The 25064-nt window shown below is 48.5% G+C and overlaps 1 protein-coding gene across 1 annotated transcript in view; it reads left to right on the top strand.

The window, feature by feature from the left end:
* SYT13 (synaptotagmin 13) overlaps positions 1–24732 on the top strand; it is a 37348-nt gene extending 12616 nt beyond the window's left edge. The window contains exons 2-6 of the mRNA XM_006908063.1: positions 13783–14008; positions 16571–16705; positions 18256–18557; positions 22251–22380; positions 24242–24732. Of these exons, the coding sequence (XP_006908125.1) occupies positions 13783–14008; positions 16571–16705; positions 18256–18557; positions 22251–22380; positions 24242–24546 (1098 nt within the window). The 3' untranslated portion in view covers positions 24547–24732. The remainder of the gene's footprint in view (positions 1–13782; positions 14009–16570; positions 16706–18255; positions 18558–22250; positions 22381–24241) is intronic.
* Positions 24733–25064: the final 332 nt, after the last annotated feature.

The raw sequence follows: 25064 nt of genomic DNA, 5'->3' as shown, positions 1-25064 counted from the left end.
GTGATGTACAGTGGGGAGCTGGAGATGTATACCAGGCAGTCACATGTAGGAGACAGCCATTGCAGCTGTGGCATGGCGGGGACTGCCTAGGATTATTGAAGAATGAGAGGGAAGAATCCCCGAGAACAGGTCTGGATGGACATCAGCATTTAATGAGACGAAGAGAGGTGGCCAGAGAGAAGAGAGAAAAACCTAGAGAATGGAATGTCAAAATGATGATGATGATGATGATGATGATAGAAAAAGCTTTTTAAGAGAAAAGGAATCCTCAACTAGGAAGCCCAACACTGAAAAATCAAGTAAGACGAGACTGACAAAATCCATAGGAATGAGACCACAAAGGTCATTGGTGACCTTGAAGACCAATAATGACCTTCAGAGGGCCAAGGGACCCTTTATATTGTGGAGTGAGTGGCAAGTGAGAAAATGAGGACAGCATCAAGTATAGGCAGTTCTTCTGAGATGTGTGGCTGCAAAGGGGTGGAGAGGGGGAGGGCGATGGCTGAGCAGGGGACAAGAAATCCAAGGGACATCGAGCGCATTCGAAAGCTGATGGGAAGGAGATAGTTGTAAAGATGAGCATTCAAGAGAGAAGGAGGGAGAGATTGAAAATAGCTAATGCAAGGCTCCCACAGAAGCAGGGGGGATGGGGTGCAAGGCTCTGGTCTTGGGAGGAGGGAGAGAAGGATCTTCCTCTTGCAGTGTCACTGGTTGGGTTGGGCCCCAGTGGCCATCCGGATGAAGGGATGCAGGTTTACATGTCTGTACGCTAAGGGGCCACAATTTTCTGAGGAGACAGAAGAATTTCTATGTAGGATTGAGGGAGAAGGGAGGGAAACAGTAGTATTAACTGACTGGACTGAGAGCCTATTTGAGGTCGGTGACCATGAATTCATCACGGAACTGTCTGTCTTGTTGAGTGACTCTCCTGCAAGGCAGGACTATTGGAGGCAGGCATGGCAGGGGGGATGGGGTGCAAGGCTCTGGTCTTGGGAAGAGGGAGAGAAGGATCTTCCTCTTGCAATGTCACTGGTTGGGTTGGGCCCCAGCGGCCATCCGGACGAAGGGACGCAGGTTTACATGTCTGTTAGCAGTACGCTAAGGGGCCACAATTTTCTGAGGAGACAGAAGAATTTCTATGTAGGATTGAGGGAGAAGGGAGGGAAACAGTAGTATTAACTGACTGGACTGAGAGCCTATTTGAGGTCGGTGACCATGAATTCATCACGGAACTGTCTGTCTTGTTGAGTGACTATTGGAGGCAGGCATCACAGTGTAACAGGTTTATCTAGTGTCAGAATTTTATCACTTGGCATCAGGAAAAGGACTAGGAGGCAAAGAGGGTTTTAGACTCAGTAAAGGTGTGGTTGAAAGATGGTGCCTAGAATGGAATTGGGACAGTTGCAAAGTGAAGAAAGGGGACAGAGTGGAGGGCTTCCTGGTCCGAAGCCTCCTTCAGGTAGAAGAACAGCTGTGGGGGGCTCTGTCCACCAGCTAGAAGATAGAGGCTGGGACCGCGGGCACCCTGAGGACAATATGCCCCCAGAGTCAAAGTGTCAGAACCGTTCTTTAGTTCCCTCACAAGGCAGGCAGTGGTGGGGTGAGGGTGCCGTGGTAGAGTGAATAACTGATGGACTTAAGATCGTTATTATTAAGATGAGCAGATGAGTCAGCAGCTGGTTAAGTCTGCAGTCGTGCGCCGTATGGTGTTTGTGGAATTCCTCTTTAGTTTAGGAAAACATGAGAGCCTGAAGGACTACCTTAAATCCGTAACTTCTGAAGCCCACAGCAGGCTCATTGCAGGGCGCTTGCTGTGAGTCTGGTTGTCCCGGTGACTCAGCATCTGGAGGGCTGGGTCGATGCTACTGGTGGGTTTTGAGTTCTCTGGGCTGCAGCCTGAAATCCAGGCGACGTCTACAAGTGCGCAGATTGTTCCCAGTGGCGGCACATGGGGGCCCTTGGCCTTTGCCAGAACAGAGGAGAAGGGGTGACTGGCTGCTGCCACCACTGGAAAGAAATCAAGCTCCTGAGACTCCTACAGGTGGCCTTTGGGAGGCTGCATTAATTGCCACAGTACAGGAAATAGTTATTGGATTAATAAATAGTATTATAATTAAATTGTCATTAAAACGACTATTGTAAAATGATTCGACTTTATGTACTAGATGAGTGAAGGACATGAAACACTCGGGCTTTGGGTTCCAGTTTCTCTCTGCCCCTTGCTTGCTCTATGATGATGGGCCGGTGACTTAACCTTTCTGCGCCTCGATGTGCCCATCTGTTCATTGTCATTGTCAGTGAATTGTTGTAGGGATTAAATCAGATCATCCAGGTAAGGCAGTACCTGGTCCCTTTGCATCCAGAACCACTCTCCACATCCTCCTCCCCTCCCCTCCGACGTCCAAACCTATCCCCTTTTTCTACTCCCCCTCCCCGTGCCCTGGCCCCAGACGGCCAGGTCTAGGGGTGTGAACAGGGCCCACTTGCTCCTGGCCCCAGGATACTCTCCATTCTTGTTGTTATCCTTAAATCTCCACACTTTCGTAAATGTCTGCTTTATGAAATTTTCTCAATAACCTACTTTGTGCCATCTGCTCCTCCAAAACCCTATTAATAGGGTACTCAACCAATGTTAACTATTATTATCAGCCCTAATAATAATAATAATAAAAGAAGAATCTGCTCATCAGAGAGAGTGTGTACAAATTGGCAAAGGTTAGGGCCAACAATGATAAAGCCCTCTGTTTGCACAACGCTTGATTGTTTCAAAACTGCTTTCGTTTCTCCATTTGATCCAGCCTTTAGCCTGGTGCTCTGCACATCTCCAAGCTTTTGATACGTGCTTGCCAAACAGACACACCTGCTGATAAGAAGGTTCGATCATTATTCTCGTTTCAAAAAGTTTGAAATGCGCTGAGGAAAAATATTTGACATCTATAATAACTTGAAACCGAACACTCTAATATTACTGACCTTTGGTGATCAAATTGCATTTTTGTGACAATGCTTGTAGACTGTTGGAACGTTGACTCATGTTGATACAGAAGGGAAATCCAATAGGTTTGCATCTCTTTTAAAAGAAGGAACAGCTGCCTCTGTGGATGATACGCACCAGCTTTGAGTCTGCCAACGTGACAGCCGGGAGGAGAATGTTAGAAGCAGCCCCTTAGTGGCCGTCCCTTGAAATCTCCCTGCTGACCACTCGTGAAAGTCACACGGAAGACCCAGTCTGTTGCCCAGACATTGCTGTGGCTGTAGACATCTAATGATGTTCAGGGATGATGCTTTTTTGGAAAAGGAGACTTGAGAGGTAGTCATGGAAGTATTTTTCCCTTGATGCAGCTCTCTTTTATTCTTCCTTCTCCTTACGCATCATTCATCCTTAAGCACTGTCAAATCTTCCTTAGAGAAGTCTCAAGCATTGCTGCTTTCCTTTTTCTCCTTGACAGGCATACCGTGGCTTGGTCTCTCACTTCTTCCCACTATCTTCAGGCTGGTCTTGTTTCCAGTTTCCTGCACTTCAGTCTCTCCTGCATGCACCTGCTAGTTTGATTTACTGAAAATACTGTTTTGCTCATGACATTCTTCTATTCATCAACTGTCAAAGTCTCTACACTGTTTATAAAATAGAGTTCAAATTGTTTGCTGGGCATTCAAGGCCTTTCATGGCCTGGCCTCACCATTAGTTTGTAAATCCATTTCTCCAACCACACCTAGGCTTTCTCTTCAGCTGGTTTGCCAGACTCACCATGCCCCCTCTGTACCTATGCTCCTGCCTTTCTCTCCATTCGAGATCCTTCCACCTCTCCTATCCATAATTATCCGTGGATGTTGGGTTGAAGCTGTCCTCCAGGAAGCCTTCTCTGATCTCACTGATGATGAGGCATCTCCCTTAGGTCTGCAGTAGCACACAGGGCAGCATTTGGCCTTTTAAGACTACTTTCTATACTCAGTTATTTTTTTTTAGAAGTATGCATCAGGAAGAGCAGATAGCTTTATTCCTGTGTATTGATTCTTATTAATTGGTAGCAGCTTCCTGGAGCCCTGGGCTGAACGAGCTGTGTCTGAGCACAGCAGGAAAGCGTGCTTTAATCAGTCAGTCGTGTCTGCCATGAGCGTAGTAGAAGAGTCGTAACATAAGCACTTCATATTTCCCATGCGGTGGCCTCCATCATTGGATGGTTAACTTCCTGAAAGCAGGGACTCTCTCATTCATGGATCTTCTGTGGTCTCTAGGGTGGCAAATACACAGCAGGCAGCAAGTCCATGCTGATTTCTGTTTGGCTAGAAATCTGAGGGTTGCTTAGTTGAAGGGTTTTGGCTTCAAACCAAAATATAAGGAGAATCTAGCAAGACAGTCACTATCCTGTTTGAAGTCACACTTTACAACTCAGCTGTTTTTCAAATTGCCGGGTTAGAAATTGATGTGCTTTCCAACTGTCTGCACATAAGTGGATGGATGTCTTCGATTAGTGGTTCTCTGGAGTTGTTTTCTGCACTGCATCATCTTTGAAAGATGGTATCCACACAGTCAAAGGGTTCCACAGAAATCACCTTCTTTCTCTCCCACTAAGAAAAGCTTATCCGAATGCAAATGCATGAAAGAGGTATTGCTATAAGAATCACCTTGAATGTGATCTAATCGATTTTTCAATAGATAAAAAAAGTATCAAATTTCAGTATGTTAGCTGTCAATTGTAAAATACTGGCATAATACCAAGGTTAAAAAGTGTTACCTTTGTCAATGGTTTCATCAATTAGCTAAGCATTATAGGATCAAAAACTCCTATAGCTGCTCTGGAAGAAGATCCTGAATTCAATGTCAAGGAAACTGGCATATAACCAGATTCTTTGGCCTTTAATACCAAAATGACTTCTCTACATTAAAAACCTAGCCCCCACAAATGAGAAACTGAAAAAATGTCTATTCAAATGGACACCGTCGGTTAAGACTGCAGAGACCAATATTAAATATGTGTGTCCCGTCTTACGGAAGTTATTGGTGATGCAGGGCTGAGATCTCCCTCCTTTACATAGACTCAGTTTAACAGAAAGACTTTTAAGGACCTAGTAAACCGATACATTACAGGGGGATGGGGCTGAGTGGAAATTTTGGAAGTTGAAGGCTGGCTGAAAGACCTGGCTCTGAGTCGACCCCATTGCCCACAGCCCTACTAAGGTGGCTGGAGATGGGAGGATGAGGACGGGGTGGATGGAGTGGAAAGGCTGTTTTTGAGCCCCATATTACTGATCAAAGGAGTTTTCTGTGACCTTTATAAATATCCCAGCTTTTAAATAATGTTTATGATGAGCGTTAATAAGGTTATGATGTAGTCTTGACATTGTCTTGGCTCATGTCAAAATACAACACATTTTAACACAAAGAGTGTCAAGATTCAGAATTCAGAGCGGTGACAAAGCTGATGCCCAAACATCCAGGCAGTTAATTAGGAAACCCAGGCAAGTGGGTCGGTGAGAAGATTGGGGTCATCAGTCTGACGATGTGGCACCTGCCAGCACATCAAAAACAACGATCTGGACATTTCTGTTTTTACCTGTTTATCATTAGTATCCAGAGACATAGCCCCCAGGGAACCGTGGGATGGAGTGTGTGCTTAGCATCCCTGGCTTTGGGATGGAATGAGTTCCAAGCCCAGAGCGGTCATACATTAGTTGTGGGATCTCAGACAAATGTCAAACTTTCTGAGCCTCAGTTTCCTCCTCTATAGAGTAGAGAAAAGAATTAGATTATTTTTATTTATTTATTAATATCGGGGCATAGAACAGAGAAAATATTAGGCGCTTATCTCTAGGGCTGTGTGAAGATTAAATCTGATAAAGTCTGTAGTGCTTCCAAGAGCATCTGGCACACAGGAAGTGGTCAAGAGATGGTGGCCATATTACCTGTTCAGGCCTTGTGGCATGACGGACGAAGTCGATGTAGGGACTACCTACAAGAAGTAAATCTCTAGACAGGACGTTGCCATTTAGTGAGTTCCAGTCCCGTGGAGTTTTGTTTTGCCGAATTCTGGTATCGAATTCTGCTTCCTCTGGAAATGCTGGAATAAGAGCAACACTGATTGTCTCTCCTCTTCTCACGGGGCTGTAAGCTTCCATTATTCTCTGAAACACCACAAACTTTCAAGCCACTGCCTTGGCCCAGAATGCCCTTCTCCCACCTCTCCCTCTGTCAAACTGCTGCCTGGGCTTTGCGGGGGAGGCATCCTGCCAAAAGTCAGAGCCTGGAATCTACCTGAAAATCTCCTCCCCTCAATATGCACATTCACCCTGCAGCCTCCCCAGGCAACGTTCGATGTGCTTCTGCGTCCTCTGTCTCACATTTTGCTGGTCTGCATCTCAGCATTTACACTAATCCCCCACTGCCCACTCCTCCCTACCCATATAGTGTGTGAGGACAGAGACCACTGTCTTCTGTGTCCTTATTAATTAAAAGGTTCTCAGTATCGAACAGTGATTGATGGAATGAATGAATGGGTGGCCGGATGGGATAGGAGGGTGGAGATGGGCCATCCTTCCCGCAGCCCCAGTAGGCTTCTCCTTAGATCTACCCAAGATGAGATTATTGCATTTTTGCTTCCTTGGTTTCACCAAATCAGGAAATGGCCGAGCTGGAAAGCTTGAAGGCGCCACAGTCCCATGCCTGGGTTCTAATCCCAGCTCTGCATCTAGTTAACTGTGTGACTTCAGACTTATGTCCAGTGTGCCTCAGTGTCTGCCTCTGTAATAATCCCTCCTTTGTGAGGTCATGAGGTTTAAATGGAGCCCTATGGGTGAAATGCTTACACCTGAATTTTACATGTGATCAATGCTAGATGTGATTCCTCCAACCCCACCCCCCAAAAAAAAATTAGCACAGGAAACCTTTCCTGGTCCTCAAATTCTTAGTGGACACAACTCCCATCCCCCCCACCCCCGCATTCCTGTCTGTCCGTACCTCGATAGTACTTACTCTTTCCTGAGATCGCCTTTTTGTATCTACTGGTTTCTTGCTCCCTACTCCACTGGCCATGCTCACTCCACAAGGCAAGTGATTGGACAATGTCGTTCCTACAGCTGACCAGCATCTAGAGATTTAATAAATCTTGAACAAATGATTGGATGAATGACGACCAGCAAAGAAAGAGTTTGCAGAGAAAGGCTGGCTATTATTCCCGGCAATCTCATTCTTGGGAGGTACGTTACCCCACTGAGAGCAGGGTTAACCCATCGACAGATCTTCTAGTCCATTCCATCAGGTACCATCTTGGGGGCAGGGACTGTGCTGGATCAACCACAAACTAGCCCCTTTTAGATTTTAAAATAATCACAGAGGGGAAAGAGACTAGCAAGAGATGAGTCCCCAGGGAAGGGGATTTGAGAAGGAATTGGGACACAGACTTGTAATAAACAGAATAGGAGGTGCTGGAAGGGATAACAAAAGAAGATGCTGTGGCTAAGTCGCCATAGAAACACTGTTTGGCCTCTGAAGATAAGCTGTTTCTTCAAAGTGAATTTCACCTTTGCAGTTTGAAAATATGCTCTCCTCCTGGGCCCTGACCCTGTGGATTGGCTGATAAACAGCTAAGAAGCAGAGATCCTGGTACCAGCAGCTCCCTAGGAGCTGGAGATCTGTTAGACAAATGTTTGTGGGGTGCCAGGAGGACTAGACAGAGAGTTGGAGAGGTGGCCCCTGTGAGCAGTACACCATACAAGAGGACATTTCTACATCTACCCAACCTGGATTTCTGGGCCTCCTCCAAATCAAGGTGTTCCCATGTTAGCCTCAGAGAGTACCCACACTGTTGTTAACCTGGAGAGCTTCTTAGACATGCAGATTCCTTGGGCTCCACCTAAGACCTCTGAGTCAAATCCCTTGCAGAGGGGCGTGCTCTGGGAATCTGAATTTTATATTTCCTCAGGCGAAACTTCTGCACATCAAAGTATGGGAACCAGTGCTGTTCTTCTGTCTAAAGTGCCCACAGAGGCAAAATAAGGGGTGGTGGGCTGGGTATCTGTCTAAGTGGCACAAAAACATGGGCGAGCAGTGAAGTATGACTAGAAATATGAGCAGGTGGGCGAAGGGGCTGGAAGCACAGGAAAGTGGGTCAATTTAGGGCTCTGCAGTGAGTCAGCCTGGGTTTGAATCAAGCTTCTGGCACTCACGAGCTGGACATGCATCCTCATCTGTAAAATGGGAATGATCACAGTAGCACTTCCTGGTAGAGTTATTATAAGGATTCACTGAGCTCAGACCTGAACAGTGCAGGGCACAGGTAGGCAGAACCACAAGGTGGAAGAAGCCAGGACTCTGAGTTTGGAGAAGAACCAACAGACGGTGAGAAATCAGCTTTTATTGTTCAACCACTGAGGTTTGGGATTGTTGGTTACACAGCAGTTGGCCTTCCCTGACTCATACAAGGCTGTTAACAAGTGGCCTGCTGGCCGTGAAGGTTCAACCAGTTGTGGGCACAGGGGATCAAGGCTTTGGTTTGTTAAGAGCTTCTATGGCTGCACCCCAAATTCTCTCAGAAGAGTTGTTTATATGGTTACAGGAAAATTTGGACAGCGGGTTCTTTTTACTCACAGACAGCCTCTAGCAGTTGGTCCTTCCCTGGAGGCAAAATAACTATTTCTCTCCATTAATTTCTAGCTTGACTTATTGCATGTCGTCCAACATAGGGAGAGAATCCTGCTTCTCCACTAGGAGAGAGTGTTTGTGGGCGGGAGGCAGGCGGGGTGAGCAGAGGGAACGTGGTGCCAGCCAGTGTCCTGGGAAACATCCCAAGTCACAAAATAAACAAGGGAAACTTTTTATACTAAAACAATCATATGGAGTCAAATTCAAAAAGTCACATGGATTTGAAGATAGAACTGGAAAGATTCCCAGTTGCTCCAGAAGACTTCCCGTTCCCTAAAGTAAGCATCCCCACTTTACAGATCAAGAAAGTGGAGGTGTAGAGAGGTTAATTAATCAGAACCAAGATCACACAAGAAGTAACTGGACTCTAAGCAAGCTGTCTTGTTTTAGAGCTTGGACACTGACCACCAGGCTATAATTCAAACTCATGTGCATGTCGGTGTGCATATGTACCAGTATTGGAGCCCAGAGTGACAGAGGCTTGTGGGTAACTTCCCTGGCAGCCCCTCTCTGAGGGGCTTCATCGTGCTTGACTGCAGACCCCAGGCGTGATGGCCTGCGCTTGACATCCTTTAAATACTCTATGTCCAACCGTCCCCTCTCCTTTTTTAAAGTTCGAGTATAAAGTTCAAAGCCATCTGTCCCCTTTTCCAGCTGAGTCTGCTTCCCCCACCCCCATGTAACTTCCTGGGTGCTGTGATGCTTTAAGATGAAGGCCCCAGTGTGAAAACTCAAATTAATAAACAGTCCTTAGGCGAAAAAGTTAATCATGTCACAAAAGGGGTCGCCTAACATCTCTGGTAAGGTTAAGTATTGTTTACAGATCATTAAATACATAATTAATTTCTTTTTTCCCCCCGGAGGCCCCATAGGAAAGGACAGCATCTGTCTTGTCACTTCTGTGTTCCTAACATTTAGCATAGGACCTGGCCTACGGTAGGACTCAATAAATATTTGTCCATTAAATGAAGGTTTGGGTTCCCCGCTCCCCGTGCCATCTGTCTTAGCCTGGATTACAGGAAGCTGGGCTTTTCGAGCCTCTGTGCTGCTCTCCCTCAGGAGGAGCTGTCCAGGGATGCAGGAGGGATGGGAGGAGCGAGGGCCTGCACAGGGCACGTTACTGAGCCGGCCGCCAGTTGGGGTCAAGGGCAACTGCTGGATTTCAAGCATCATCTTTCAAAAGGTCACTGAAGACACTGTTGGGAGGGGCAGTGAGGAGCACGAGAGAAGAGTTCGGTGTTTGGTTTCTAGCTCACAGTGGCATCTTTCAAAAGGTCACTGAAGACACTGTTGGGAGGAGCACAAGAGAAGAGTTCAGTGTTTGGTTTCCAGCTCACAGTGGTCACATTTCCCCTCATGGAGTTTTAACGCAACACATCGGGGTTGTCCTGGGGTGGACCCGCAGTGTCCCTGGGTGTCTCACATATCAGCAGCCACCGAGAAGCCCCAGGGCGGGTGACAAGAGGGGTAGGGCATGGGTGTGACAGTAAAGCCCTGTGGGGCTGTGCCCATGGGAAGTTGGTGGGAGTCCTTGTAGAGCTGGCTACGGTGGGGAAGAGGAAGTGGTCCAAGGCCCCAGAGACAGGCGAGACAGGGTGAATCCAAGGAGACACATCGGAGGGATCTGATACGCCATCGGAGGGTGTTTCTACGGTGCCCGCAATGTCGAGCACAGCAGGCATTCTCTAATTATTAAATACCTGCCTCCACTGACCCATCCTTTATCTACATTTTCCCTCTCCTCCAGGTTGATGGGACTTTTAGAGAGAGAATCCCACTTCCAGCTCCTGCCCCTCACTGAGGCGTAAGGCTCAGCGCAGGTCCTTCTGCAGGGACCTGCTCCCCCGAGGGCCTCCTCTGTGCCGGGCGTTCTTGCTCCCCACCTGTGATCCTTTCCTAGGCTCCCTCCCTCAACTCCCAAACCTTTTTTCCGCTTCTTGGGCACTGAAGTTTAAGCTATTTAAGTGGAAACATAGATGCATTTGAAGGATATGGTGGAACCAGGGTTTTGAAATGCAATAAATAAAATTGTACAAGAGAATGAGACAAGTAATCAGCTGTGCTTTCACTCCTTGAAGAGGCTCAGGTAGCAGTCTTCAGACTCTGCTCTTGGCCTGGTCAAGGGCTGTAAATCATCCCCCACTAAAAGCAGCCATTGCACATAGGACCTTGTGAAGGCAGGGCAAGGATGCACGGCAAATGAGGATGCCTTTGGCTAGCTGCAGAGAGGTTCGAGGGTGGGTGGCGGAAGGCTGTCAGACCCTAAGCAGAGTTTCTCTGTTCCAGAGTCATGATCTCCTGTGATGCTCACTGAAAACGTAGTACATCAGTTTGGGGTGCTCTTGCTGCAAGTCACAAAGACCCCAATACGACTGGCTTAAACAGAAAGAATGATATTGCTCATGTAATTTGAAGAGCAGAGATAGGACAGATTTAGGGCTTGGTTGGCTTAATGACACTGTCATTGGAGACACAGCTTCTGTCTCTCCACCCGGCTGTCTATGCCATCAGCTTTCTCCTAAGACTGGCTCACCTTGCAGTCACAAGACGGCACAGGATTTCTGTCCAGCAGTGGAGAGAATCCCTCCTTCTGCCGTGGAATGTAAGTCCTTTCATTATGTCTGGGATGGCCCTGGGACTCCTTGTGTCAGGAGCACAGCCTTCCTCCCCACCCCTCTCTCTACCATCCAGTTTGTCCTTCAAGGTCTAGCCCATGCCCTGGCCCCTCCCTGGCCTCCTGGACTCCTCTGCTTGCCTCCTTCATGTATTGTCTCCTCTCCCAGCAGTCATTCACACAGACTGTCGGCTGCCTGCTTCTGCTCTGTGGTCCTGAACTGCCAAATATGCCTTGTCATTTACTCTCTTGTTTGTGATTGTCTCCCCAGCTCACCTGTACTGGCAAATAAAGAACTGTGTCTCTCACTTCATTGTAGCTCAGAATGTAGGAGTGGAACAAGCCTTGAAGTCACCTGTTGCTTTAGGTGACAACTCAGAAAAGTAAAATGACCTGCCCAAAGTGACTCGGCTCCGGTGGTAGGTCAGTACTAGAACCAGACCCCTTATTGTCCAGTGACACCTTCAATGGAGCAGAGGTGCAAAGGGGACCTGATTTCGTAAATTATATAGGCCCTTTCCTGGTAGGAACTAGTTACCATGTGTAACAATGGCAAACAATTTTGATGGGTGAGTGCTGTGCCTGGCAAAGGCTTGAAGGCAGAAGAAAGGTTGGGAGTCACTGGTGCAGTGGGCTTTGGAGCCGGGCTGACGTGGGTTGAATCCTGCCACCACCCCCACTGTCTGATCTCAGCCACCTCACTCCATTTAAGGCAGAAATGCTTTTTGTGCCCACACGTGCCAGGCACACTCAGCAGAGATCAAGTGTGACTTTGCTTGGGTGCTTTGCAGTCTGCTGGGCAGAGTTACCTAGAGGAATGAAGTATTTAATGCCCCCTGAGCTCCTTAGGGAGTTCTGAAGAATACAGAAGGTAATGCAAGGGCAGGAACCTGCATGGTGGCCGGCGGGAGAGTCTGGCTCCTGCCTCTCACCCCTTGGGCCTTGCTACGCCTTCTCGTGCATTCCCCATCCGCTGTCCAGTCGATGAGCATCACTAAGAATGCACCTGTCACCAAGGTCCAGCCTCCCACACAGTTTCGAGCAGAGCAGAGTGTCTGGGATTTGTCCTTGAGTAATGAAACAGTGAAAACACTGTAAACAGGAACTTTGAAACAGTAATATTTAAGCACTGTCCCACGCCCCACCAGATCAGCGCTGCATCCACCCCAAACCCCATACTCCCCAGCCCCTGGGCCACTCCTGCCACTGGGTAGAGCAGCCTTGGCCCCTGGCCAGCCCACCCAGAAGCCGCAAAGAGAGAACAGGCAGGAGGCCCAGCATGAAAGGCAGGAGGCTTTTTGGTGGGCTCTGCCTACCTCAGCTTGAGGACCCTTTTGTGGGCTGCTCACCAGGGTGTCAGCATTTCAAGCTCCTGATCTGGTCATTAGTCTTCCGTTTCCTGGGGACTGGGCAGGCCCCTAGCATTGCTGTTATATGCTTTGAATCACTCAAGCAGGAAAGATCTCAGTGCCTAATGGAGGCAAAGATAGAAGATTCCACTCCTGCGTGAGGCACTCCCACATACATAAGGCTTGACAAGCAAGCAGGTCTCTGTGTAAAGAAGAAGATGCCCCTTCTTCCACATGGACTAAGCCCTTCCCCAGGGCACACGGCTGGGCAAGTGGTGCACAGACTACATGTCAGCCCCCACTTGCCCTTCATCTAGGGGCCTTTGTGCCATGCACAAACCATACAACTGAACATGGCAGCCCTAGCAACAGGTAAGTACTACATGCTCCTTGTGAGCAGACACTGTGCTAGGCACCAGGAGCAAGACAAGACATAATCCCTGTGCTCAGGAGCTCATACACGAGGGGGAGAGACTGTCCACAGACAAGCCAACCTGTGACAAAAACAATATAGGGTGAGATCAATGTTGTAAAACAGAGCGGGATATGGTGATAGGCTTGGGGGAGCGGTGTCACTGAGAGCAGTGGAGGTGAGGGTGGGTGGCTGGGGAAGGGGCCAGAAAGAGTTCAGCCTATTTGAGAAGCAGGAAGTTTCAGTGGCTGGAAGGGAGCAAAGAGAGAGGAGCTTGGCATGATGTCAGAGAGGTGAGCAGGGCCGGGCTGGGCAAACGCTTAGAGGTCACTGCAGGGACTTTGTGCTATGTGTGCTGGGACCAGCATTTCTGAACTATTAGGTGGAAAAGGGAAGCGGGGGAGGAGTAAGATTGCGGCACCAGGAGGAGAGAAAACGAAGATGCAAGTGACACAGAACAGGAGAGGGAGGACCACCCGAGACAGGCTGGGCTGAGCCCGGGGGCTCAGCCAGAGGATGGTAGGAGGGATGCGTGGAGGAAGGGATGGATGAACAGGGCCGACATCTCGGCAGACCTCGGCATGACTTGTGATGGTGTGGATTCTGGTGGGTTTGGAGGTGACGTTTTGCCTTCCCATGTTACGCTCCTCAGAGCAGTGGGGAACCACAGCCCTCCCATAAAAAGTCGGGTCACCATTTTTCCCACCCGTGGGTGGAAAACAGGCAGGAGGTCCTCTCGTGGACTAACCGGCGTGATTTGGGTTTGCAGTTCAACGTTAAAAAATCCACGGAGCCCGTCCAGCCCCGAGCTCTCCTCAAGTTCCCAGACATCTATGGCCCCAGGCCAGCTGTGACCGCCCCAGAAGTCATCAACTATGCAGACTACACGCTGAGGACCACAGAGGAGCCTGCTGCACCTGCCAGCCCCCAGGCCCCCAATGACTGCCGCCTCAAGAGGCAGGTCACAGAGGAGCTGTTCATCCTTCCTCAGAATGGTAGGGGTCTCCTGCCTCTCACACTTCCATGAGTAACAGGAGGTTTGCTGGCATCTGTATATGCTGGGTATGGCACAGCCTCAGTGTCTGGCATCTGACGCTGGGCAAGCAGGTGGGCACGGAACCCAGAATTACGGTCCTTTATTCCTGCTGCTGAGTTGCCACATTGCTTCTCTCCCAGGCCCCCAGATTTCCACTAGGAAATGGAGAGTCCCTTTCAAGTCATGTGTACAACTATGGAGAAGGGTCAGAGTCACGGTTAAAACCATGGGTTCAGAATCATGGGTTAAATTCTCTGCCCTTTTATATACTTGTTATGTGGTCTTGGTCATGTTGCTAACTTCTTTGGGCCTCAGTTTCCTCATCCATAAAATGGGATCACACTATTACCTGCTTGGTAAGGTCATTGTAAAGCATAAATAAAGTAATGCATATAAAATGTTTAGCTCAAGACCTAGCACAAAGAATGTCATTAAAATATGTTATTATTATTATTGTTCTATTCTCCTCTTCAGCATCGACATCAAGGATGCAACACCATTAGCTATGCAGTGCTATGTTGGGCACTGGGACAGACATGAGGAGCAGTGACAGTCCCAAACCCAGAGGAGCATACAGGCATTTATAAGGAGGTGAAAAATACAGCCTGGAGAATAGATTGTTGTGTGGTTTGAGATTTTGCTTTGTGTGTTTGGAGGCGGAGACAGTGGAAGCAGAAGCAGCAGAACCAGCTTGACACTGCCCCCACTCCTGATGCAGCCCCTGGCCAGTAAACAGTGCCCACCCCACTCCCAACCTGGCACAGAACCACAGTGATTAGCCTGGCCTTTCTTCAAGAACAAATTCACGCCTGTGGCATGAACGAACCCTGGTTGGCTTTCAGCTTGCAGGGTTGCCAGCCCACATTTTAAATAGATTTAAAATAAACCCATTGAAGACTTGAGAGCTAAGGTTGGAGGGTGGGAAACAATTTGCTTGAGGACCCTTGGGAGCGCTAATCATAATCAGAGTCATGAGAGGGCTCCCTTTTCTTGGGAGTCCCAGACGTCTCAAAACTCAGATGAAGCCAGGATTGCACACTCCGCACCAAGGAGACCAAGAGATCAAATCAGAGTCTGGAACTCTGAAAAATTCAGAACCCAGTGCGTCTTCTCCTCATGTTTCCTCATTCCAGACAACAACCAACAAGTTCTGATTCCACAGAAACTCTGAAAAATTCAGAACCCAGTGCGTCTTCTCCTTCTCATGTTTCTTCATTCCAGAGAACAACCAACAAGTTCTGATTCCACAGAGATCTATCAAGAGTCGATTGGTTCAGCAAACATTGACCAGAGGCAAGGGAGCACAGGGGAAGAGGGGGCCAGAGTGACCAGACGCTGTCCCCAACAGTGAGGATCCAAATCAACTGCCGGTAGAGCTCAAAGTCCTGATTCTTGAAAAGCTGAATCCGCTCCTGCTTTTCCCAGCGGTGCTGGCTTTGGTTTGGTTTGGTTTGGGTTTGATTTTGAAGGCTGAGGTGGTCTGAGGGCTGAGCTCTCTGGATGCCAGTCAAGCCCCTTCTGACACTGACCTCGCTGCAGTTGTCCCTGTGCTGCCCTTGGACACCGCACGGGTCCCGTGTGCAATGTGTGTCTCGCTTTACACATTGCTCACATCCCGGCCAATCTGTTCCTTGCTTAGATGTACCAGGGAGGTTTTCGCTGCTTGCAGGAACCCAATAATGAACCATTTTGGAAATTAAATAGTCCTTTATATTTCTGCCTCCTAAATTAGTTCTGAAAATCAAATTTTTTAAAATTCCAATTTGCTTAAAGTAGAGTCTGCGGCCGCTGCTTGATCCTTTAATTCTGGTAGTATTTTGAATAATGAGAATCTGCCAGATGTTTGGCTTCTGTTCAAGTGAGGGGCAGAGTCAGAAGTATTTGTGGTTTTAGAAACTTCTGAATTAAAGGAAAAGTCATGCATTCATTCAGCGAGAATTTATTGAACATGCACTGAAGTCCAATCCACTATCCCTGACCTTGCCCCCAGCATCTCCTCCTGACTCCGTCTTTGACATTTATCTTCAGCCATGAACTCCTGGGGAGCAGGCACTGGACTTTGTGGGAGAGGTGGAGCTGCAGATGAGCCAGGATAGTTTGCCTGAAGCAAGGTGACCAGAACCACACAGGGTGTGATAGTTTTTCTTACTGAAAGTTCACCATGTGCCAGGCTCTGGGTTAAGTACTTTTTAAAAATTCAATGTTCATAGTAACTCTGAGAAGAAGGAACTGTTATCATTGTCATTGTAAAGATGAGGAAATTGAGGTTCGAAGAAGTCAAGTAACTTGTTCAAGGTCACATAACTGTTATGTAACAGCTCTGTCTGACTCCAAAGCCCATATCTTGACTACTGGGCTGTGATGTAAGGCCCAGGACCACAGGTGCAGCCACCATGAATTTGCACCTGGCTAGGTAGCTTGGGGTTTCATTTGGTGGCATAGGTGGCAGAGATGGGAAAGATGTGATCTAGAAAATAGGATCCCTACGTGCGTGTCCGTGACGGCTTTACCTTCTTAACAGGTGTGGTAGAGGATGTCTGTGTCATGGAGACCTGGAACCCAGAAAAGGCTGCCAGCTGGAACCAAGCCCCCAAACTCCACTACTGCCTGGACTATGACCAGCAGAAGGCAGAGCTGTTTGTGACTCGTCTGGAAGGTATGCTGTCAGTTGACTTTCAGGGACTTTTGTGTGTCTGTGCCCCCTGGAGGAGCTGTGCAGGTGAATATGGGAGCATCTGAAGCTGGAGGCATCCCTGGGTGCTGGATTAGCACTCTGTAACAAGCAGACCCTGAAACATGTGATGCTCAGACACATGGGGCTTTTTTCCTCTCTCACATAACAGTTCAAAGTGGAGATTCCTGATGGGTGGACATCTTTCCTCCAAACGGTAATTCAGGGACCAGATTCCTTCCACGTGTGGCTCCATAATCCCTTCGTGCCTCTTGTCATCTGTATCTAGCAGGTCAGAGGAGCAGGAGAATAGGGAGAGGGCTCAATTGTTCCTTAAAAACTGTAACCTGCGCATGGCATGCATCGCTCCTGCTCACATCCCATTGGCTGGAACTCAGTCACGTGGACACTGACTGCAAAGGATGAGGGGAAACGTGGCTCAACGGGTGCCCAGCAAAAAGAGGATATGGGATTTTGGCGAATGGCTAGCCGTCTCTGCCACAGGTGACTTTGACAATAGGCAGGGCTTTGTGCTGGACACAGAGAGGATTTGAGTGGTCAGCATTCCTATAACCAGGTTGTCTTGACGAGGGGGTCAGGCTGTCCCTGGTCTCCCTACCCTGACAGTTCATCGGCAAACAAAGCTAAGACTTCGCAAAGGAGTCGGGGCTAATATGGCTCCTCCATGGCTTCTGGAAGCTGGAGGCTGTGGGTGGGATAAATGGGACTTTTGTATTTAATTTTATTGTTTTTTGAGGGATCATCTTTCCTTTTTATTTTCTTTTAAGATTTTAAATGTATTTTTATATACTTTATTTCATTCAGTCTTCACAGTGGTCCCATTTTGCAGATTAGGAGTCTGAGATCTAGCAACATCAGGTGACTGGTCTAAGATCACCCCAACTAATTGGAGCCAGAGCCAGGACTACACTCACGTCCCTTGAAGCTCTTTCTGTCAGGACACATGGCCTCACTTCTCCTCTTCCTGGGGAACGTCAGCTACCACTTTGCACATGATCATTCTGGAACCAGTCATCAAAGCACCACAGGTGCAAATTTTCACATTGTGAAGCATCAAAAACACCAAGGTTCAGGATATAAAACCGTTCATGAGGTAGTGGCCCAGTGATTCACATTGCAAGTGATAGTGTAGCAAATATTTGAAGTACAGAACAAATGAATTATGGTGTCAGCAGCAACACTAATAGAAGCCAGCAGCAGTGTGTGGGCCCTGGTGCCTGGGGGAAATCTCAGAGTCACGAGGTGCGGAGGGCTCTGGGAAGCACCAAGTCTTGTCCCCATTCTCCAAGGAAGACCAGTGTGTGTTGATATCGACCCCCTTGGAAGATCTCCTATCTCTAAATGTCTTAGTGAAAGGTGAGTCCACAAAGCCAGGGTGGTCAGCCCTGGGGTCTTTCACACATCCAAGGTCATGACCTTTAAGCCAGATTCCGCAGCTTAAAGCAGGGCAGTGACTCTCTCCTGCCTGGTCCTCGAGAAGCCCCATGTCTGTGTTGCTTTGTCCTTGGCTGCAGCTGTGACCAGTGACCATGACGGAGGCTGTGACTGCTACATCCAAGGCAGTGTGGCCAACCGGATAGGTTCTGTGGAGGCCCAGACAGCCCTGAAGAAGCGGGAGCTGCACACCATCTGGGAGGAAGGCCTGGTGCTCCCTCTGGCGGAGGACGAGCTCCCCACAGCGACCCTGACATTGACCTTGAGGACCTGCGACCGCTTCTCCCGCCACAGTGTGGCTGGGGAGCTCCGCTTGGGCCTGGATGGGGTGTCGGTGCCTCTGGGGGTTGCTCAGTGGGATGAGCTGAAGACTTCAGTTAAGGTAGGGTTACCTCTCACCAGGAAAGGTAAAATGACCAAGCTTGGAGACCAAATAACCAGAACAAGCCACAGAGACCCCAATGCAGGTGTGTGTGTGTGTGTGTGTGTGTGTGTGTGTGTAAGGAAGGTTGGAGTCTGAACAGAGTGCAGGGCTGGAAGAGATCCATAACCCAAGATTTGGGACTCTTGGTGTCTAGTTTTGCTTCTACCTTGCCATGCAAAGACCTTTCCTGCCATCATGGAAGACATGTTATGAGTGTATTAGCTCTGGTGTTGACAGTATTATCCCTACTTAAATTCGTTTCTATTCCCTGTGTACCTACTATGTGCCAGACACTGCAGGGGAGATGAGCACCCGATAACGCTGTGGCTCCCCCATTTACAGTGAAGGGGACCGAGGCTTAGAGTAGTTCAGTCATCCATGCAAGGTCTCCCATCTGGGACATGGCAAGCTCGGCCTTGAGGCTACGTTGCTCTGGCTGTAAGTCCTGTGTCGTCCCCATGCCATGTAGGTGCCTGACAGCGTGTGAGGTGCCATCAGCAGGCGCCTTTCCTGATGGATGTGGCAGGCGCGGGGAGTATACATTCACTCCCCACCTGCTCCCGTTTTTGCTATGATCTCTTTCTTGTCTTATTTTTCTCTCTTTCCAAGGCTCAGAAAATTGATAAAAATGGACAGTTACTCTCAGCTGGAAATAGGCTGTTCCAAAGCACACTCTCTAAATAGTGTGTGATTTAGGATTTGTGTGGAATCCCAGCCGGGGGCCCTGCACAGAGGAACCAACGCTTTGGTTTATTCGTCTGGTAAACCATCTTTCTCTGGAGGTGGAGGGGCTCCCTTAGGGTTCTGGAGACTTTAGTGCCACCCCCAAAAGGGCGGAACTCCAGCCTATCTAGGCAGAAGTCTCAGGCACCTAATCCACTTCTAACTATTCCCCTAAAAGAGCAAAATCATTCTTTCATTCCACAAATACCTTGCCCAGTTTCCACCGTGCCAGGAGCTGGGGATGTTGCAGTAGTTAAGACAAAGCCTGGCCCTTATGGCTCATCCATTCTAGTAATCACCATACTTGTAGTTGTCTCTGTTGCACAAATACACTCTCACTTCCACTTGGACTGCTGGCTTGCTTTCCACGAATGTGAGCAATCTCAGAGGGCAGCCTGGAGTCAGTCAGAGGAGGTGACACTCTCAGTGCATGTGGCAGGACAGAGGCCTGAGGCCAGGCTAGGGAGCCCCTGGCTCCAGCTGGAGGATGTGTGCTGATGTGAGCAAGGCGGGTAGAGCTTTCAGTCACTGCGGCCCAGATGTGTTTCTTCTCTAGGCCAGAATGAGTTAACAAAGGTGCCAGCAGCGGTGCCCCAGTTCTCACCGGAAGACACTCAGCTGAAAGTGGCATGTGCGTCACCGGAGGCCATAGAGCAATTCACTCCAAAGGCAGCTTGAATGATTCATTGACAGCTCAAGAGAAAGATGGAGGCGGGCAGGAAAAGCCATGAAAGGATGGAGAATGAAAGAGGGTTGTAGGCCTACCTCGCTTTATTGTCTAACTTTATTGAGCTCCATGGATGTTGCATATTTTTACAATTGGACGGCAAGATCCTCCACCTGCAAAAAGATTGTGACTCATTTATTATGATACTCACTTTATCGCGGTGGTCTGGACTGAACCCACAATAGCTCTGAGGTTTGCCTGTATTTTTTTCAGCAGATACTTGAAGCAACAGGGCTGAGGGGCAGATGCTGTTAAACCCTCTGACTGTGGTGCAGCTGGCTGGGTTTGTCTGGGGCTCTTGCCCCCTCCCCGCTGCAAAGGTGATGAGCCCTTCACAGGCTGGCAAGTCCAGGCTCCTCTCACCTGGGCAGGGGGGAGTTGAGTGCTCAAGCCTGGTCACCCAGTGGCTACGTCCCAGGCCAACCATGGACCTCCAGTCAGTTCCCTTAAATCAGCAGAGTAGTGCCTATTCCAACTCTGCTGCCACCCCTCTGGATACCTGGACGCCTCCCAGGGCCTCAGTTCCTTCGCTGTGAAATGAGAAATCTATCCGCTGAGGACTCTGGAGAGCCACAGGTTTAGAACTTGGGCTTTGCTGTCAGACCAGACCTCCATTCAGGGCTTAGCTTTGCTACTTTCTGGCCGCGTGACCTTGCCCAGTGACGTGCCCTCTCTGAGCATCAGGGTTTTATGCTGAAAATGGGAATAAGATCAGTGTCGCTCTTAGGGTTGTTGTCAAGATAAAATGAGATGCCTCACCATTCTTTCTCATAAATATTTACAGTGTTTCAACTGTGTGCTGAAATATTTACAGTGTTTCAACTGGTGCTAGGTTGGCTTTGTGGAGCTTACAGCCTAGCGGGATAGATAATATAATTACATCTGGCACATAGTAAGTGTTTAATTAATGTTAGCTGCTATTATTCACGCCATTACCAAAGTCCCAGCAGCTCCCAAATCATTTCATCTTATGACTAGTCGCCTTGGCTAGTTGAATCAATAGGGTCATGCTGAAGAAATTTTTCCTGGATGAAATATGTGACTCAGGCAGAGGACTGGCCAGGTCCTTCATCCAGGCTCACTTCCAAAGCTTAGACTGGCCCTTATTCACCCAGAAACAATGTTCCCACTTAATAATCACAAGAAGTAGTCATTGTCCTTCCTTAATAACCGATGGTGATAAAGCAAACAATTACACAGTGCTTAGTGTGTCAGGCACTGTTCTAAGCTGTTACATATTAATTCATTTAACTTTTACACCACCATTGCTTGGAGATGTTATTATTCCAATTTTGCAGATGAGGAAATGGGAGTTTGGGAAAGTCAGATAACTTGCCCGAGGTCACACAGCTAGTAAATGGTAGGATTGGAACTCAGACCTGGAGAGTCTGGTTTTAGAGTCTATATTCTTAGCACCACCTTTGGACTATGACAGATGTCTGCCTCCTGTGGGGGCTCTTTTGGTCGTTTTTGTCTCTCAATGGATTTCTTGAAATGCCAAACAATTTCTTTTTGGAATTTCAATGGAGACACTCTGTAAAGCTGCAGATGGGGACAGAGCATGTTGGTTGCTTTGCAGAGGCCTCCGCACCTCCTGCCAAGAGCAATTATTGCCAGTGGTCTCTGGTGCATTACCTAACATCATATGCCCAGCTTTCTGTTGACATAGTTGGCCATTCTGTTGACCGAGCAAGGCCCTGCTCAGCATTAGTACATGACATTATTGACTCTCTCGGCCCTGCAAGGGCTAGAAAAAATTATCTTTTCAGAGTGATGAATCAGAACTCCCCACTGCCCCAAGAACCCGACTGATCAATGCTGTGATTCTCTGTGTTCCTTAGGACCCTAGTGTTCCATAAAGATGCCCCAGGAGCTGGGGAGTGGGGGGGATGAAGGATGAGAGGGGGCCCTGGCCCTCTACCCCTGCCATATCCAGAGTGTCATCTCTTTGATCTGTTTTATATGTTATTTGAATATAAGATATTTGGAAAATCACATTTTGTCGCAAATGACACAATGTCTTATTGAAGCACATGCCACATATAATTCTTCTGTGCCCTCCAAAGGAGGAGGGTGGGTAAATGGTTTTTAGAACTCCTGTTGGATTCAAGTTCAATGTGATGGCAGCCTCAGCATTAGTCAGTGTGGCAGAGGCCACCCCTAAATGAAGCCCCGCTCCTGTATCTTCTCTTCTGTCTCAGGAAACTTCTGCAGGAAGCGGAGAGGTCCTTCTCTCCATCAGCTACCTCCCGGCTGCCAACCGCCTCCTGGTGGTGCTGATTAAGGCCAAGAACCTCCACTCTAACCAGTCCAAGGAGCTCCTGGGGAAGGGTGAGTGACGTGTGAGAGGAGAGAGCCAGGGGCCCTCTGGCCCCTGGGAATGTGTGCAGAGGGAAGTGGCACCTGGGAGCCAATGGGGTCAGGTGAGCAGGGAGATGGGACGTGAGTACATTTGTGGAGTCAGCCTCAGCTGTGTCCTCCACCCCAAGTTCACGAACCAATTTTTAAGGACACACTTACTTCTTTAAGTTCATATGTATTTACTCCTGGGCCAGTCACATCAGTCAGGGCCCAGGAATGAGCTCATACCTACCTGGGACTTCTAGCCTTGAAGATTCACTGTGACAGGAATCAGTCTTACCCATTGGTCATAGGAAGCCAAGAGTCAGACTGTAGCCATGGAGCGGAGTGTCTGAGCTGTAGAGGAGACTTGGCCCAGCCCTTGTCACCCAGGCCTGGCTGCACCCACCTTACGGTCAAGTGTCGAGAACCCCAGGGTCTCCTTCTCCCATCTCAGCTGGCCTCCGCTGTGTTCCCCACACCCACCCCAGTCTCTTCTCAGCCTTTGTCAACCTGCCACCCCCACACCAGCTGGGCGTGGGTGATGGCAGAAGGTATGTGGGTGCATGGGCTGAGGCAGCCTGCAGTTTAAGGCGTCTGTGGTCCATTTACCCAAATAAACATCTCTTCAATTTTCTGGAAGCCTTGGTCTGTCCTTCTGGACGTTTCAGCACAGGCCCCAAGTCTTGGAGACCAAACAGGCTCTCTTGTCAGAGCAGGAAAGCAGCACTGGTTAGCTGTATGATACCTGGACCCAGACCAAGTGCTCATAGCAGGATATAAATAAATGGGTATTTATAGCAGGATACAAATAAAGAATTGCCACTGCATTCAGAATCTTTGAGCAAAAGCTCTTGGGTGAGTGAAATCAGAAGAGATGGCCTTGCTGACAGATTCCCAAACCAAAGGTCAGAATTCAATGCTTTTTCCAGAATTCAATGCTTTTTCCTCATCCCCTCCAGACAATTCTTTGCCTCCTCTTCTTTTTTTATAGCTCCTGTCAGGACAATTACAGCACAACACTTTGTCTCTCAAATATCTGCTCAAATAAGAAACTAACCACGGGGCGGGGAGGGGGGGGGTGATAATTATAGCAATAAATACAGAGTAACAATTATTCTAACATTAGCTTTGGGAATGTTGACCAATGAAAAAGCACTCCAGGTCCTGAGCCTTGTGATGTACTTGAAAGCTCATCTGGTGACCCATTTTCCTAGAGGCAGGGTTTCCTAGGGGGTGGCTTTATTTGTGCAGTGCATGCGGGGGCCCAGGCAGCCTGCTCTCACCTTCCACGTGAAGTTGGGGTCCTCAAGTAAAACTTACAAAAGAACAGAGGTGGAGAATGCAACCAACCAGCAGGTGACCTACTATCTTAATAATAGACAAAAATGCTGGTATGAAGAACCAAGGGGATGAAGACATGGGGTAGCTTAGTTTTTCTGGTCTGAGTTTATAATCAACCTGCAGGATGTCGTAGCCATTGTCCTAGGCCTAGTTTGATGTAGGACATGAAGGCACTTGGAAAGGCTCGTGGCAAATGGTTCCCTGGCTGTATTCTAGCATAATCGTGGGCCACCCCATGACCAGACCTATAGCTTATGCCATTGTCTGCTTTCCATACTTGAGTGTAAGTTCCATGAAGCAGGAACTTTTGCTCATCATACACTGAACACTTAATAATTGTTGAACGAATACGTGGCCCATTGTGGGAGGAACCTCAATGCAGATCTTGAGCCAGAGACCCTATCTTTCCATCCCCAAGAGGAAGCATCATCCTAGGCCCCACACCACATCCCAGAAGCTAACTCTTGGCCCTTCTCTCCATCTCTCTTTCTCCTCTGTCCCACTCCAGATGTCTCTGTCAAGGTGACCTTAAAGCACCAGGCTCGGAAGCTGAAGAAGAAGCAGACAAAACGAGCCAAGCATAAGATCAACCCCGTGTGGAATGAGATGATCATGTTTGAGCTACCCGCTGACCTGCTGCGGGCCTCCAGCGTGGAGCTGGAGGTGCTGGGCCAGGAGGAGGAAGGGCAGAGCTGCATGCTGGGCCACTGCAGCCTGGGCCTGCATGCCTCGGGCTCCGAGCGCAGCCACTGGGAGGAGATGCTCAAAAACCCACGCCGGCAGATCGCCATGTGGCACCCGCTGCATCTGTAGCCAGCTGCCTGGTCCACCTCTCTTCTGGGGCACAGCTCCACCCCTCCAGCCTAGCTGTCTTCTGTGACCTCCTCCTTGGGCCCCATCCTCATTCTGACACCCAGAAGACAGCCACGTTTGCCAAGGCCAGGACCCTATTCTTCTCTCATCACACTCCCGTTCTAAAAAATAAGCAAGGCAGGGCAGTGTGTGGACATTTGGGTCACGCTGAGGAAGGCATTTTGCTCATCTGTGTCATTGAAGAGACACTTATCAAATACAGCCCTAGTGTAGGTTTTGCAGGTGGGGTCAGGCCAAGTGCAGGGAAAGCTGAATTTGGGGAATAACAGAGCAAAAAAAAAAAAAAAAAATGTGGCTTTTTAAAAATAAGCATTTAAAAAACGATAAAGGAAATACAGGTATCCTGGATCAACTCATAAAATTAGAGATTGTCAGGGTGGGGTGAAACCTTAGCCAGAATGAGATCAAGCTCTCGACCCGAGGCGATGACCCAGCAGTTCTCAGACCTTAGTGTGTGA

Source organism: Pteropus alecto, unplaced genomic scaffold (genome assembly GCF_000325575.1).
Source record: "Pteropus alecto unplaced genomic scaffold, ASM32557v1 scaffold71, whole genome shotgun sequence".
Classification (NCBI taxonomy): domain Eukaryota; kingdom Metazoa; phylum Chordata; class Mammalia; order Chiroptera; family Pteropodidae; genus Pteropus; species Pteropus alecto.
Note: the sequence above shows the minus strand (reverse complement) of the source record. Positions and strands in the feature narration are given on the sequence as shown.